We start from the raw sequence: 16,288 nt of genomic DNA on the forward strand, positions 1-16,288 counted from the left end.
CAAGTAAAAATTTATTTTCGCAACTAAAAGTAATTTTTCGCAACTTGCGAATTTTCCGCACGGTCGACCCTTAAATGGCCGACCTAGTTCTTTTCACGAATTGACCTAATTGGCTTCGAGTCATAATATTTTCTTTTTGTCACTATTTGCTCGCAAACTCATTAGATTTTAACATTAGAAGTAAAAATAAATGCGCACAATTTAGTAAAATCTGAAAGTTTCGAGGTACTAATTCAAATTGTGATGCGACTAAACTTCTTTGAAAGTTTTGAAGATCAATTTGACTGAATCAATCGCTATTTTGATCATCGACAAATTCCTAGACGAATTTTGAGTAACTTCGAAACAGATTTTGTCTTCGGTAGATCAGGAGTTTGGAGAATTGAAAGCTCAATATATGGAGTGGGAATGGGTTCCGAACGAAGAGTACGTTAAAGGCCATGTTTGGTCTTCGTCTGTGAGTATAGAGTAAAAGACGCGGGATCTCGGCAGAAGCGAAAGATATTTTCGTCTTGAATCACCCCCCCCCCTCCTCCCACTCCCACTCAGTCTCATTTTCACCACCTTCTCCGTGTTCCAGTCAGACGTCTGGAATAAGCCAATGGGTAGCCCTCCCGAGCCCTTTATAAGACGGCCAGTTCCGAGTTGTCAGTACACCAGATCGTCCCCAGTCGGATAGCTCCACAGAGCAAACGTACCTGGTAAGAGATTTCTTGCCCCTTCTGTATCTGTATTGCATTTCGTTGCTAATTTGCAACTTGTGAAAACTTGTGATTTAAGCTTGGATTTAAGTTGAAAACGACATCGGTCAAATCGACTAGGATTTTAGCGCTCGATTTCTATAAGTGACTATAATTTGTTTTGCTCTTTTTTGTTTTGTTCTTTTGCAGTTTTTTCCCATTACCTCGTCAAACGAAATTTCAAATTCATCAACATGTGTGACGATGATGTTGCCGCTTTGGTCGTTGACAACGGATCCGGTATGTGCAAGGCCGGATTCGCCGGAGATGACGCTCCCCGCGCCGTCTTCCCCTCCATCGTAGGCCGCCCTCGCCATCAGGTATAATCATTTTTCTAATAAAAAAAGAAAGTAACTACCGGAACTTCCTGAATTGCCAATCGCCAACTTTCTAGTAAAATCACAGAAAAATGTAAGACTTGAATTTTTTGAATTAATTAAAGTCCGAACTTTGATAATGGTCGCAATTTTTCTTGGAAAAAGTCGAAATTTTTGGAAATGGGTAAATTTGAAATATTCGAAAATCAAGACATTCTGGCACTTCCTTAAAAGACGATAAGGGTTGGAGGTGGGAGGGGGTCGGCGGGATGAGACGCGCTGGTGGGTGCCGGCTAAAATTAGCTGTGACAGAAGTAGGTCTTGGTGCTAAAATAGCTCAAGATCTCTTCGGCTTTGGCCACCTGATCCAACTGGCTCCCCAATCTCAATGCCGCCCGTCTAGCGCTTCCCTCCCTGTTGGCATCCGCGCCTCTACTCGTCCTTGCCATATCACTTGCGTTCCTTTTAGACGTGACGCAAGAGAATTGAATCGCCGGACAACGGAATGGCTGCCGGACCGGACAAGACCAAGACTTACCCACTTTCTTTTTTCTTTTTTGAATACCATAATAGGGTGTCATGGTGGGTATGGGCCAGAAAGACTCGTACGTCGGTGACGAGGCTCAGTCCAAACGTGGTATTTTGACTTTGAAATACCCTATTGAGCACGGAATCATCACCAACTGGGATGACATGGAGAAGATCTGGCACCACACCTTCTACAACGAGTTGCGCGTTGCCCCAGAGGAACACCCCATCCTCTTGACTGAAGCTCCTCTCAACCCCAAGGCTAACCGCGAGAAGATGACCCAGGTGAGACATTTTCGAAAGTAAACTATTTTGCCCACGACATCAAACTAAACATTTTGATTCATTTTTTTTTTTTTTAAATTTCACCCGATTGGCAGATCATGTTTGAGACCTTCAACTGCCCGGCCATGTACGTCGCCATCCAGGCCGTTCTCTCCCTCTACGCTTCCGGTCGTACCACCGGTATCGTTTTGGACTCTGGTGATGGTGTCTCCCACACCGTCCCCATCTACGAAGGTTTGTCATTCGCGAATAAATACCGTATACGATAAGTCGATAACTCAAGTTTGAATGTTTCTTGATCAATAGGTTACGCTTTGCCCCACGCCATCCTCCGTCTGGATTTGGCTGGACGCGACTTGACTGACTACTTGATGAAGATCTTGACTGAACGCGGTTACAGCTTCACCACCACTGGTAATTTCACTCCTACTCTTTCGTTTTCGACTGCTTCAAAATGAACACTTTTCATTTCTTTGAATGTGACCAACAGCTGAGCGTGAAATCGTCCGTGACATCAAGGAGAAATTGTGCTATGTCGCCCTGGACTTTGAACAGGAAATGGCCACCGCCGCTGCCTCCACCTCCCTGGAGAAATCCTATGAGTTGCCCGATGGACAGGTATGATTGATTCAATCTCCAGAGGATTGCGAAGGCAATTACAACTTTGTTGTTTCTATCTATTTTGCAGGTCATCACCATCGGTAACGAACGTTTCCGCTGCCCCGAGGCCCTCTTCCAGCCCTCATTCTTGGGTATGGAATCTTGCGGCATCCACGAGACCGTCTACAACTCTATCATGAAGTGCGATGTCGACATCCGCAAGGATCTGTACGCCAACACTGTCCTCTCCGGTGGCACCACCATGTACCCCGGTATTGCTGATCGTATGCAAAAGGAAATCACCGCCTTGGCCCCATCCACCATCAAGATCAAGATCATCGCTCCCCCTGAGCGCAAATACTCCGTCTGGATCGGTGGTTCCATCTTGGCCTCTCTGTCCACCTTCCAACAGATGTGGATCTCCAAGCAGGAGTACGACGAATCCGGCCCTGGCATTGTCCACCGCAAGTGCTTCTAAATCATCTTTTTAGCGCTGTACGAGAGAGGACCGACACCTCCATCTCGACCTTATGTAGGCCTAATGCCACGAATTACTGGGCTCTGCTTTTTTACTTCTTGTTGTTCTTGATTTGTTGCTATATTATTATTATTTTGAAATTCGTTATTGTTGACCAAATTTTTACTGTCAACCTAACTTTTTGTTGTTTCAGTTCGAGGATTGTATCTTGGAAGCTATGAAGTTGTGTCAAACCAACATGCAGTTGATTTTTGAATGCAATTTCAGATGATCCCTATTTTTGTGGTTTTTTTACTTTCTTGTGAGAATAGGGTCTTAAAGTTTGAAGGTAGTTTCAATAAGATTTTACAAAAAGACGCGGTAAAGGCTAGTAGCGGTTTTCTGTTACTAGAAATGAGTATAGTTTTTTTTTAAATTCTACTTAACTTTGGGCGATTATTGACAGAAAGTTTACTAAAGCCATTATTAACTTAAAGCCATTATTAACTTTCAACTTGCGGTCTACCGTCTACTGCAACATAGCGCTCTACAGGTACAGAGTGTTGCAGGTCAGAGTCTGACTGTCTAAATCTGGTCCAAATGTATTTTATTTTTACGGAGATGAAAGGTTTTTTCTTTTGTTTTCTTTTTTTTTTCCGGCCGACTCTAGTCGTTTATGGTTGCTAAGGGCTGTCACTAGGTGGCTAAATATTTCAGTGTGTTTAGGGATTGAAGAACTATTCAGCTCTCGTGTGTTGGTAATGTAGGGGGATGGGTCATCATCATATACAGTCAAATTCCTCAAAGGCTGACGAAACAGTCTGTCTTTTGTTGTCGAGAAAAACGAAACGTTTAACAGTAACATGAAAAAAATGTCAGCTCTAGCTCGTTGACACCATGGTTGACACTCAATTGAAAGAACCAACAAACAATCAAACAAAGGCTTTGATACTCACATAATATTCTCCCCTTCAAATTTGTATCTCGTCTTCACCCAAAAATGAAAAATCCACCACCGCAACATCACAGCACATCACAACAGACGAAATCCTCAAGGTGATAATGCTTCTAGCCTTCTACAATCAATGAGGAGAAGGCAGCATGCCATTCGCTTTTGTGTCTCATCTGTTTGTGATTCCAGATTGTTGACGAAATATCGTCTTCTGCTACCTTTATGTATCACCCTTACAGCTTTATTCCTGTCATTCTGTACTGAGCCTTACCTGTGATAAATCTTACTTTTTTTCTGTAGGTTGTGTTGGCCATTGATGATTGGAGAGCAGCATAGGAATGTGACAGCTTTGTCTGGGTCTGGGCTAAATGCCCTACTAGGTAGAATCCTCTTGGGAAACTTTGTACTTCCAAAAATCAGCTGAGCCGAAGCTGAGTAACATTCTGCTTTTACAATGGTAAATTTAACAATTAAACTGATTGAAATATATGTGGATCATAACATTTGTAATGTTTGATTGCAGGCACCTCTTAATAAAAGGAACTTAAGCCATCCAATCTAGGGCTTCCATTAAATCGTGCAGGCTGCTTTGCTGTGAACATCATGGACACATACACTATTTGAAGGTGACAATCTTATCCAGTTAGAGATTTTACAATTAAAATGTGATTAAGCTTTGCATTCATTGGCTAGTTTTAACATTTTGGGATTTTGTCAAGTCAACAGCTATTTCCTTCAGGGTTGTGTTCTGTTATGGATTATTTAAAGGGGAGTTTGTTGTATGCAAGAAAGGCAGATTCTGAAAGAAGTTTTGTTTATTTGTTCCACTGTAGAGTATCCTTTAGTTATAAGATAATGTTGCCATGTAATATTTGGGTTGGATATTTGAAATTATATGTAGCATATTTTTTAAAATTTCATATTGCATTTCCAGTGATGCTGAAGATTAATTTTACTTTGGTCAGAGGTTCATGTTTACGTAGCAGTGGTGTTGCAGTCCAATGTGGCATGTTGTTGCAGCCTATGGTGGTGAAAGATATCTGCATAAAGTTTCTATTCCTTCTGCATCCAAGGTGCTGGTTTCGTGCTACAGAAGTGACATCCAATATTGTGTTTAATTGCTATTTGTGTCTTTGCAGTTTACCTTTAGATATTGAGAAGGAACAAATAAAAATAGTAACACAGGGAGGTTTATGTCAAACAAAGAATAAACATGTGAAGGATGGGGGAATGAGGAGGAAGTTGTGGCGGGGTATTTGGTTATGATTTACTAAAAGAAGTGAGGTATATTTTTAATGAATGTACAGTACTTGGTGATAAATCTGTTGATACAATATACCTTTCTGTCAACCTATACCTTCCCCACTTCCACATCCATTTCTCAAACCCCATAAGCACCAACATCAAATCCCACATCTACACATATCCATTCCTAAAACCCCACAATCTCCAACACAAATAATTAAAATGACAATCTATATAAATTGTGTTTACTATATTTCACATGTAACAAATGACAAAAAAAAATGCATTAAACAGAGCGTCCGGTTCAAGACAATTTATTTTATACGAGGGTTTTTAGAAAGCGAATCCACCACCCAATTTGACAAAAAGTGATAAGTTTTTTTCACGGAAATTGCGTCAGACGGTTAAAAAATTTCTAGTTCAAAAATCTTATGTAGAAATTAGCATCTAGTCTACTGGTGCAAATTCCGATTCTTTAAGGTTGATTAATTTAGGTGATGTGTTAAAAGCTATTGAGGGTAGCTAAAAAATTGAACTAATCCACTTTTTCTGAATATTTTGGTTTTAGATCACTTCGTTGTTTGTAGATTTTCTTGTGATCTCTCTTCAAAATATTCTGAAAAAGCGAATTAGTTCAATTGTTTAGCGACCCACAATAGCTTTTAACACATCACCTAAATTAATCAACCTTAACGAATCGGAATTTGCACCAGTAGACTAGATGCTAATTTCTACATGAGATTTTGTAACTAGAAATTTTTCAACCGTCTGATGCAATTTCCGTGAAAACAAACTATTACTTTTTGTCAAATTGGGTGGCGGATTGCTTGCTAAAACTCGCACATGCAGTGTCGGCGTAGATCCAGGGAGATTACCTGGAAATGGAAGAGGAGAGAAGAGTGCGAGGCAAGTTTTTTCTGGGGAGCGATTAGTCATACTAGGCTTCCGGGTTAGACTCATGACCCTCAGATCATGCGCCTTCCAAGTCCCCGTTCGACCAGAGCCCTCCCCTCCTCCTGGTTTCACAGCGGGTGAGTGACCACCGGCGGGCGTTGGTTAGTGGTTAGATAGGGAAACGGGGCCACAGAAAAGAAGGGAGCCCAGAAATGCACTTGCAATGTAATCTAACAACTACACAATTTATCAGTCTTGAATTACAGCATTCTCTCGTCAGCTTTCATCAATGGATGAAGTCGGGTCCAGTGGAAGATCAGTAGCAAAGAGTTACCCTGTAAGCAGAATGAAAATTTATTTGGATGACAATAAATTTCAATAAGATTTTAGCGACAGAAAGTAATACCTCAATTAAGAGGGCCCGTTAAAGGAAGTAAAAAGGAAGATTCACAGGTAGCAGCCAACGGGTTTTCAAACAAGGGACCTTGTCGACTGTGTAGTCATCGTCCTTCTTCTTCAAACGACATGACTTTTCATAAAGTCTGGTATGCAAATTTAGAAACATGTAGTTTAGACCCTGCAAATATATAAAAAAAAGAAAGTCATCAATTTTTTATAATTTGTTGTTAATGTGCTTGACATCTCACCCTCTTCATAATTTGTTATCAATGTGCTTGATGTCTGTGATCTAAAAGATTAATTAAACAGGTATTAGTACACACTCCACATAGTCTCTTGAATATATAGATCAACTTGAGTGCAAATTAGTACTTTTAACACTCACAAGACTTGAACAGCACACTTTAATTAGCTTCAGCCTAGACTGACACATTGAGAACACTTCAGGATGACATCACCGCTACAGACTGCTTGCAGCAGCTGCAGCTCAACTTGAACTCCCTTTTCACCGGGTGGCTGCATGAAACCATCTGCATGACAGCAATGAAGCTCAGACTTTGTTGTGATCTCAAATTATTTGATAGACAAGCAAATGGATCTCCCACCTGAACATAAAATAATAAAATATATTGCATTATTGCAGGGAAATTAATCAACAAATTTAAATTTACAGTGTACAAGAATGCAATTAGAACCAATAGCTAAATGTTGTTATAAATGTTATTAATTAAAAACGGTTCAACTTACCTCAAAATCCTAATCTAAATTTGTTTTGATTTTTGGAAGTACGAAGTTTCCCAAGAGGATTCTACCTAGTAGGGCATTCAGCCCAGACCCAGACAAAGCTGTCACATTCCTATGCTGCTCTCCAATTCATCAATGACCATCGCAACCTACGGAAAAAAAGTAAGATTTATCACAGGTAAGGCTCAGTGCAGAATGACAGGAATAAAGCTATAAGGGTGATACGTAGAGGTAGCAGAAGACGATATTTCGTCAACAATCTGGAATCACAAACAGATGAGACACAAAAGCGAATGTCATGCTGTCCTGTTCTCCTCATTATAGAAGGCTAGAACATTATCACCTTGAGGATTTCGTCTGTTGTGATGTGCTGTGATGCTGCGGTGGTGGATTTTTCATTTTTGGGTGAAGACGAGATACAAATTTGAAGGGGAGAATATTATGTGAGTATCAAAACCTTTGTTTGTTAGTTCTTTCAATTGAGTGTCAAACATGGTATCAACGAGCTAGAGCGGACATTTTTTCATGTTACTGTTAAACGTTTCTTTTTTCTGGCGCTAGACGGCATAGCCTTTGATAATTTTTTACCTGTCAGAATCAGTTTAGTTACGCTTATCTTGCACATCTCTGAAAAATTTTATCGATTCTACTTCAAGAAAATTTTGGGTGGTAGCTGTCAGTTTCTGTTTCGACAACAAAGCTCACTTGTTAGATTTTTAATAATGTGTTTTTTTTTTCTACTTCTGGTTTTCTCTTTTCAGTCAGTAGTTCAATAAATATTCATCTGACGTACAAAAGAACCACATATTCGTGATCCTCGTCAAATTTTTGGTAAAGTTCATGTCTTATTTTTTACTTACGCGTACTTCCGGTTTTGAGAATTTTCCTGAACATTCATGAAAAATCTCGATTTTGGCCAAAATTTAGATTTCGTTTTAATCACACCTAATCGACCCCAAATTTCACGTAGATCACGAATATTTAGTTTATTTTGACGACAGCTCAATTGTTAAGGAGCTATCGCTTACTTCCGGTATACTTCCGGAAAATTTGCAAGAAACTAGCAAGTGAGCTGTGTTCTCTGTAGAATTCTAAACACTCCATGCTAATTTAAGCAAAGGTAAATGGTCTTTTTGATTACTTTTATGACTATTTTGACTATCTAAGGCCAGTCCTTTAGATAGTGAGTTTTGGACGTGTCAAATAGATGGCGTGAAAGAATGTTGTTTGTTGTGTCAGATATGGGCTTATGGCGGCTCGTTATTTTCGGCATGTCGCCATAGTTAACTAGACAATTAACATAGTTAAACGTTTATATACAATAGTAACGAGCGTATTTACCCACAGTAAATAAATATTCTTGTAGAGAAACGGAATATTTACCCATGGTTGCGAACTATAGGAATACGATGAAGAAGGTTCTTGGTACAGGTAGTGCACTGAAGTTGATGCCTTGTCGGTGATGCTCAGTTTACTGGTGTCTCTGGACTTCTCTATCTCTATACGATTTATTTCTCACCCTCGCTTCTTAGCCTTGCGGTATTGTACCTGCTTGATGATGATTAAACACGTTCCATTCTCACCCAACATCTACACTACTCCATGACACGTTTTACGGACATGTTGTATGAAAAACAAATTATCTTGAAAATTCTTTCATTCACTAAATCGTTTTCTTCATGACAACGATCATGTGCCATCAGAACAGCCGTCAGAAATAGTTACTTAAAACCAACGAATAAAATAGATCACTTACGTGTTACGAAATATTTCTAACATTCGATTGAACTCGGCAAGATATGACGCACTGTCGTATCAAACTCTCAATGAAAATATAACTCCCCCTTATCCCCCCCAACCCCCACATAACATTACGGCTTGATAGCATGACCATGCTATCAAGCTTGATGAAGCATTACCTTAGCGTGTGTACAGGTGGCAAGAGACGAGACGACGCATCGACAAAATGCAGCCGATAAAACATGCCCGACAGCCACCAGGCAGCATCGACTATTTTGCACAACAGCCCAACACTGCAACAACAACGTCACCAACACAGGCAAATAACACATTGAAGTATGATGTTGAACTGAATGTCTGCACAAGCTCCATTTCAAGACATCCTGACTGGAAATTGACTGCAAAACCATTTCTCACACCATGAACACTGCATCAACACCATTAGCAGCTCAAACATCAAACTAACCAAGGAATCCTATAAATCAAAGGAAAACAATGAACCAATTACATTTTCAAATACAAAAAGGGAAAACTTCTTTTTTATAAATAAAAAAATACAATCCTTTACAAACTGAGATCTTTTCACAAAAGCTCTTATTGTGAAACATCAAGTTGTTGTAAAATGTCATAAATCCAGAATTCAATGTCTAACCCGATTGATAACAAAAAATACAAGTGTAGCACACATACTTTTGACGTAGACTAAAATTTAGGCAAATGCTAACCCACTCGAATTTTCTAACAAGTTAACTCCGCGTCTGCAAAAGCTCTTGAATCACTCGACTGGAAATTGAAACAATTTGCAAAACAAGACAGAATGAAGCTCAGACTTTACTACTCGACAGTTGTTAGAATAATCAAACTCAATTACTATTTGAAACAAAGTCACAAAATTTCAATTCAGAAACAAAGTCTTGAATTAAAAAGTTGAGCAACATAGTTACGTTTTACTGTTCTGCATGGAACGAAACGTGCAACATACAGCAAGAGACGACATTGTGGAAATGTACAGCAGGCCACATGCAATTGCCAATCATGAATTAAAGGCAATGTTACACGTAATGAACCACACAAAAAATTACATTTTAGAAAATTAAAGAACAAAAAATGGAATTACCATGTCTATGATCAGAAATTTCCCGTAAGAAAATACCCAGCAATGACTACAGCAACCAACGAGGTCAGAGGCCACAGGTGGGTCAGTAAAACATGACAATTAATCTCTGACATCAGTCTGCCATTACTTGATTAAACTCGTATGTATGACTATTTAATTATTTTTTCAAGATGTGTTTCCACAGGAAACACTTTCAAAAATTTTGTCCTACATCCTTTAAGACAGTGTCTTGTAATACGACTTGTAGTATGATAGGTTCTGCTAGACAGCAATTCCAGTCAAATAACACCCGCATATTACTGCACGCTTGTCTTTAAAGATTATAGGACGAAAACCGATCTTAAACACTCGTAAATCAGAAGGAATCGCAACGACTCTTTAAATACTGTATTACCTGAAAAACGTAGCTAACAGCGTCAACAACACAAAAGTGCGATTTACATTAAACCAATAGGTTCATTGAAATATTAAGAAACAGTTTCTAACACACAATCGTTATTTTACTTGAGTTCATTTTTTGTTGTTTCATGAATATGTACTTGATATACTTTTATTGTAGTTATAATAACAAACAAGTGTTTTGTGTCTCTGAGTGGTAATGGTATTAACCTTGCGGATTTTGTCTCACACGGCTCGCAAAAAAGGCGTAACATTTGTGGGGTTGGGGATATATTCTTTCTTTTGTGTACGACACACTCGAATTGTTTGTTGGCTAGTGGGCTAGTCACTATTACGCAAGGTTTACGAATAGTAGTTAAGGAAAATAACATTTCTTCGTTATACAAAAATTGCGTCAGAATACAGTCGCGGCTGAAAGGTTCTATACGTGTAGCTAAAAAATCCGCCTTTTTACTGTGTATTGGCGGATAGTGTTAGCCTATGGGCTATGGAAAGGGTTGAGCAACCTTATTTGCTCGATTTTCTCAAGTTTTACCCCCTAACCCCTTACACCTCCGACAATGATTTGTTGGCGCGGCTTTCTCAACTATGGTTAACCATGGCCGATAATCAGACAATTGAGTCGATACCCAATAAACTAGCAAAAGCTATAAAATGAAACGTTAAAATGGCAGAGGATTGATCAGTTTGTAACTGTGGCAATTTCTGCATCGATTAGTTTCATTTTAGCATTAGGCAATAGGAATGAGTAACGTGCTTCGATACATCCGGCCAAACGTCGCGTATTCACCCGTCAAACAGTTAACCATATCTTGAGAAATAAAGTCTGGGCGACAGTCACTTTGTCGTCGCGGCCTTTCCAATACACAACTTTTCCGTTGACGTTGCCGGCCGGCGTCTGCGGCGCTTTGCTATGCAGTGGGCGGTAAAAATACATTTGGACCAGATTTAGACAGTCAGACTCTGACCTGCAACACTCTGTACCTGTAGAGCGCTATGTTGCAGTAGACCGCAAGTTGAAAGTTAATAATGGCTTTAAGTTAATAATGGCTTTAGTAAACTTTCTGTCAATAATCGCCCAAAGTTAAGTAGAATTTAAAAAAAAAACTATACTCATTTCTAGTAACAGAAAACCGCTACTAGCCTTTACCGCGTCTTTTTGTAAAATCTTATTGAAACTACCTTCAAACTTTAAGACCCTATTCTCACAAGAAAGTAAAAAAACCACAAAAATAGGGATCATCTGAAATTGCATTCAAAAATCAACTGCATGTTGGTTTGACACAACTTCATAGCTTCCAAGATACAATCCTCGAACTGAAACAACAAAAAGTTAGGTTGACAGTAAAAATTTGGTCAACAATAACGAATTTCAAAATAATAATAATATAGCAACAAATCAAGAACAACAAGAAGTAAAAAAGCAGAGCCCAGTAATTCGTGGCATTAGGCCTACATAAGGTCGAGATGGAGGTGTCGGTCCTCTCTCGTACAGCGCTAAAAAGATGATTTAGAAGCACTTGCGGTGGACAATGCCAGGGCCGGATTCGTCGTACTCCTGCTTGGAGATCCACATCTGTTGGAAGGTGGACAGAGAGGCCAAGATGGAACCACCGATCCAGACGGAGTATTTGCGCTCAGGGGGAGCGATGATCTTGATCTTGATGGTGGATGGGGCCAAGGCGGTGATTTCCTTTTGCATACGATCAGCAATACCGGGGTACATGGTGGTGCCACCGGAGAGGACAGTGTTGGCGTACAGATCCTTGCGGATGTCGACATCGCACTTCATGATAGAGTTGTAGACGGTCTCGTGGATGCCGCAAGATTCCATACCCAAGAATGAGGGCTGGAAGAGGGCCTCGGGGCAGCGGAAACGTTCGTTACCGATGGTGATGACCTGCAAAATAGATAGAAACAACAAAGTTGTAATTGCCTTCGCAATCCTCTGGAGATTGAATCAATCATACCTGTCCATCGGGCAACTCATAGGATTTCTCCAGGGAGGTGGAGGCAGCGGCGGTGGCCATTTCCTGTTCAAAGTCCAGGGCGACATAGCACAATTTCTCCTTGATGTCACGGACGATTTCACGCTCAGCTGTTGGTCACATTCAAAGAAATGAAAAGTGTTCATTTTGAAGCAGTCGAAAACGAAAGAGTAGGAATGAAATTACCAGTGGTGGTGAAGCTGTAACCGCGTTCAGTCAAGATCTTCATCAAGTAGTCAGTCAAGTCGCGTCCAGCCAAATCCAGACGGAGGATGGCGTGGGGCAAGGCGTAACCTATTGATCAAGAAACATTTCAAACTTGAGTTATCGACTTATCGTATACGGTATTTATTCGCGTATGACAAACCTTCGTAGATGGGGACGGTGTGGGAGACACCATCACCAGAGTCCAAAACGATACCGGTTGTACGCGCAACTCTTGCTATTTTTTTTTTTACATTATTAACTACTATTAAGTTACAGATGTAAAGAAATTGCATCCTTTATTGAGAGGAATCGTGATGCACAGACAATTTCACCAAATTACCAAGTTTTGGATGAAGATTTTCCAATATAATGTTGTGAAAACATTTAAATAACAAAAAGACTTAAATTAAATAGTTAAAACCAAATGTTCCCAAAACGATCCAATGGCTTGAAAAATTTAGCCATCTCCATTTTTTAATGGCATGCAACCAATTATAGCCTTCTTCTTGCAACTTGGAAGAATCAAACATAAGTCCCAGGTAAGCCAAATGAAAAACGGCTAATAGACTGAAACTAAAATTGCAAACTCTTACAGCCCAATGATTTTCTTTCCACTGATGCCCACAGTTTGAACCACATTTGCGAGCCTGGATACAGGCACTGAAGATCAAAGCAAGTTTCTGGCGCGTAGCGTGCTCGGTGTAAGTATAGAACCCTAGGGAAAGAAGTACTGCTGCTAACTGGAAGTTCAATCCATGGAGTAGAGCACTCAAGCCGTAAGTTCCGATGATGGCAAAAAATGTTCCGTACGGTCGAGCGACGCGAAAAACATCTGCAAGGAATAAATTTCATTAATAATATCTCTCTGCCTCTTAACTAAGTAAGATTTTTAAACTAACAAGTTTTGAGCCACGTGTGCATAGGGACATTCCAATGAATCACGACTTCAACTAGAGAACGTGGAAGCTCGATATGCCAAGGTCGAGTGACCGTCACAGTCCATCGTTCTGTTGTGGAAGTATCTATGCCAGCTGCTAACGCAGTAAGTTCTGATAAATATGACACGAAATAGTGACTACTTCGGAAGGACATGGCATCGCGGTAAGCCAGCAACCACCTGTTAAAAAATCAACTTTAGATTAAATAAATGTATTGAGCACGGAGAACTGTGTGTAATACTTTGATGATCCTGTCGGAATCAACCAGAGCGTAAAACACGCCGATATTGTGAGAAAAATTAGAGATAGTATAAACGCGCGGAGAATATTAATAAAACACCTCAACAACTGTAATGATAAAAATGATTAAGAAATAAATAAAATAAATATCTAGATTTTAGTTACGGATCGATTGTTGGCTTCGATGTTCATGTAATCTTTAAATGGAATCCATGGTCCGAACGAAACTGTTCCAACATTATACAGATACCCAAAGTAAGGCAATGGCTTAGGCAAGCTCGCTAAGATTTTTTCATCCAACTGAAAGCCAATGGAAATAGCCCTCTACAAATGAAGTTTAAACATAATAATAAAAGGCAATTAGAAAATAAAAGAAATAGTTAATAAATAATACGTCATACCATGGCTACTAGCATTTGAGCGGCGCGAATCATATGCCAATGCATGGCATCCACAATAAACAATTCGCTAATAAAGGATGACAACCAGGAAAAGTGTGAAGAGCTTAATCAAATCAGACTATAGGCAAAAACATTTCAAAACTTTTCTTACCATAGCAAAAGAAAAGTGATGCACACAAACATGCACATCCAACCACTGATATTCTTTGATCCACTAGATGAGATAACTAATGATAAGTAGGCTATCATTCCTTGGGCTAACATGTAAAACAAGTAGTAGCCAAAGAAATGGTACATGACCATTGATCCACAGGCAATTGACACAACATGACATAACTGCTTGGGAATGTTTACTAAAAATTAGGAAAAGGTAAGACAAATGAAACAGTTAAGTTAAATTGATTGATTAATTTTTAAATATTTTTAGACCTGTTTGAGTTGTTATTCTGTATATGATACACCAAGCAACAGCTTTAAAAATATGATTTAATCCATCGTTGATTGTTGGATAAATGCAGCTATGATACAGCTGAAATAGAGACATAGGAGGAAGGCCTTCCTGTTCATTCCATGGAGACAGTTTATCATCTTCGTTCAGAGCGTAATTATCAGGGTAAAAATCTGGGTAAAAATCCTCTTCTCCATCTTGGCTTATGTCATAATCATAATCAGCCATGACAAATTGCAACGGAGATTGTCCTACATAGAAAAAGTCGTAAACGTTCGTAAAATATAGGAGGAGAAATAAAGATTCGTCAATCAGAACAGTGAAGTATTAAGACAAATAACAGAAGAAAAATAATGGTTACTACTTACTACACCATACACACCTTTTGGCAGCAAATTTTCAAACTGTTGGCATGCCGAATTCTGTGTTGGGCGTAGATTTTTTCACCCAAAATATATTGACGCCCAAATGTCAAATGACAAGCTCTCAGTCACACACACGCACACGTATTCGAAATGTCTAGCAGACGAAAATCTCTCTCGAAATGATCTTGCAGGGTTGTAAGGTGGTGCACTGGTGCACTACGCCACTACTACTCGAAATCTAGATGGATATATTTTTTCAAGCAATTAAAATTTCAGTAGAACGAACTGAAATTTAATCAAATAAAAAAATGTACCATTTTAATTTTACTGCTTTGCTTCCATATGTCTATCATGTCTATGGAATATTGAAAAAATCGGCTTGCAAAATATAAATATCCGACCATTGCTAAGCCATTGCTTCCCAGTTCCCACCCTACCTTGCTGTGCGCGCTAGTTTGGAGCTTTGGACCCTCTAGGATCAATTTTGCAAATTTTGAAAGCTTTTTTTAAATCTAAACAATAAATTGCAATTTTACGGTATCCTTGTAGACTAACTATTACCACCTAGTTCTTAAAAAAAACCATTTCACAACTGCAATGCCAAGATAGGCCACACTAAAAAAATCCGTAGAATTGTACGTAATTTGAGTGCTGGGAATCCCCATTTTGAGACGGCACTGCGATGACACTGTGTGGTAATAGCACTTTTGATTAAATCTCCTTTAAAACGTCAGATCAATTCGCATAAAAAAAAAAATTAAAAGGCTATTTAAAAACGTACAATATACTAAAATATCTATTCGATTTCATATGTTCTTCCTATCTCTCTGAAGAACAGCGCCTTCTTATCGGATGGCGGGGGTGGGACAGCTTCGTCTGGAATAGAAGTCCAATCGGGAAATTTGATCTTCCTCCTAGTCTCGTACCCTTCTCGTACCGCGTTTCTGTTTCTTGTGATTTGATTCCTACTCGATTGCTTTTCTCTCACCAATGCTTTGTGTTTTATACAATAGAGAGAAGACAATAGAAGAAGTTTCTTTTCTACCTTACACATACCAAATGACAAGAGTGACATACCGTTATCATCTCACGGGACACGAGGCAATGAAACTGCAATACAGTTATAAGAGAGAATCAGAGAGAGTCATTGAGAAGAGAGAATCCATCCACGTACCACAAGGCTTCTTACTAAACGCTTCCTAGACTGAATGGATTAGATGAAAAACGATAAGTACGAATTGGACTTTGGTCCAACTTTGAAGTCATTGAATGATGCAGGTAAAC

At 39.3% G+C, this 16,288-nt stretch overlaps 3 protein-coding genes and 2 long non-coding RNA genes across 5 annotated transcripts; 1 reads left to right on the top strand and 4 right to left on the bottom strand.

Moving 5' to 3' along the window:
- The first annotated feature begins 578 nt into the window (after positions 1-578).
- LOC124335952 (actin, muscle) lies at positions 579-3,091 on the top strand. The gene is made up of 7 exons (XM_046789461.1): positions 579-701; positions 891-1,060; positions 1,631-1,870; positions 1,966-2,104; positions 2,177-2,284; positions 2,361-2,488; positions 2,559-3,091. Exons 2-7 carry the CDS (start codon positions 935-937, stop codon positions 2,946-2,948), a joined length of 1,131 nt encoding a protein of 376 aa, XP_046645417.1. The 5' UTR covers positions 579-701; positions 891-934; the 3' UTR covers positions 2,949-3,091.
- Positions 3,092-4,344: 1,253 nt separating this feature from the next.
- Positions 4,345-10,070, bottom strand: LOC124337767. The gene is made up of 3 exons (XR_006917518.1): positions 10,019-10,070; positions 9,081-9,376; positions 4,345-4,354 (listed from the first exon to the last, which is right to left on the bottom strand). It is a non-coding gene; the product is annotated as an uncharacterized LOC124337767 (long non-coding RNA).
- Positions 6,133-7,925, bottom strand: LOC124337932. The gene is made up of 6 exons (XR_006917584.1): positions 7,505-7,925; positions 7,165-7,310; positions 6,803-7,022; positions 6,666-6,706; positions 6,425-6,595; positions 6,133-6,353 (listed from the first exon to the last, which is right to left on the bottom strand). It is a non-coding gene; the product is annotated as an uncharacterized LOC124337932 (long non-coding RNA).
- A 1,714-nt stretch (positions 10,071-11,784) lies between the features above and the next one.
- On the bottom strand, positions 11,785-12,920 carry LOC124336694 (actin, muscle). The gene is made up of 4 exons (XM_046790479.1): positions 12,773-12,920; positions 12,592-12,699; positions 12,388-12,515; positions 11,785-12,317 (listed from the first exon to the last, which is right to left on the bottom strand). The coding sequence occupies exons 1-4, from the start codon at positions 12,903-12,905 to the stop codon at positions 11,928-11,930; spliced, it is 759 nt and encodes a 252-aa protein (XP_046646435.1). The 5' UTR covers positions 12,906-12,920; the 3' UTR covers positions 11,785-11,927.
- On the bottom strand, positions 12,892-15,185 carry LOC124335031 (protein-serine O-palmitoleoyltransferase porcupine-like). Its single transcript, XM_046789100.1, has 8 exons — positions 15,022-15,185; positions 14,621-14,890; positions 14,343-14,544; positions 14,192-14,258; positions 13,956-14,114; positions 13,792-13,898; positions 13,512-13,729; positions 12,892-13,444 (listed from the first exon to the last, which is right to left on the bottom strand). Exons 2-8 carry the CDS (start codon positions 14,865-14,867, stop codon positions 13,014-13,016), a joined length of 1,431 nt encoding a protein of 476 aa, XP_046645056.1. The 5' UTR covers positions 14,868-14,890; positions 15,022-15,185; the 3' UTR covers positions 12,892-13,013.
- Between the last annotated feature and the right edge of the window lie 1,103 nt (positions 15,186-16,288).

Source organism: Daphnia pulicaria, chromosome 1, assembly GCF_021234035.1.
Source record: "Daphnia pulicaria isolate SC F1-1A chromosome 1, SC_F0-13Bv2, whole genome shotgun sequence".
Lineage (NCBI taxonomy): Eukaryota > Metazoa > Arthropoda > Branchiopoda > Diplostraca > Daphniidae > Daphnia > Daphnia pulicaria.

What these genes read in the sequence shown, in the direction of transcription:
- LOC124336694 (XM_046790479.1), bottom strand. Translation starts at nt 12,905, where the DNA reads ATGCAATTTCTTTACATCTGTAACTTAATAGTAGTTAATAATGTAAAA. An exon ending in CACCGTCCCCATCTACGAAG is followed by an intron (nt 12,700 to 12,772) that starts GTTTGTCATACG and finishes CTTGATCAATAG; the next exon opens with GTTACGCCTTGCCCCACGCC. An exon ending in TTACAGCTTCACCACCACTG is followed by an intron (nt 12,516 to 12,591) that starts GTAATTTCATTC and finishes TGTGACCAACAG; the next exon opens with CTGAGCGTGAAATCGTCCGT.
- LOC124335952 (XM_046789461.1), top strand. Translation starts at nt 935, where the DNA reads ATGTGTGACGATGATGTTGCCGCTTTGGTCGTTGACAACGGATCCGGT. An exon ending in TAGGCCGCCCTCGCCATCAG is followed by an intron (nt 1,061 to 1,630) that starts GTATAATCATTT and finishes ATACCATAATAG; the next exon opens with GGTGTCATGGTGGGTATGGG. An exon ending in ACCGCGAGAAGATGACCCAG is followed by an intron (nt 1,871 to 1,965) that starts GTGAGACATTTT and finishes CCCGATTGGCAG; the next exon opens with ATCATGTTTGAGACCTTCAA.
- LOC124335031 (XM_046789100.1), bottom strand. Translation starts at nt 14,867, where the DNA reads ATGGCTGATTATGATTATGACATAAGCCAAGATGGAGAAGAGGATTTT. An exon ending in TCGAAGCCAACAATCGATCC is followed by an intron (nt 13,899 to 13,955) that starts GTAACTAAAATC and finishes TTATCATTACAG; the next exon opens with TTGTTGAGGTGTTTTATTAA. An exon ending in ATTCCGACAGGATCATCAAA is followed by an intron (nt 13,730 to 13,791) that starts GTATTACACACA and finishes ATTTTTTAACAG; the next exon opens with GTGGTTGCTGGCTTACCGCG.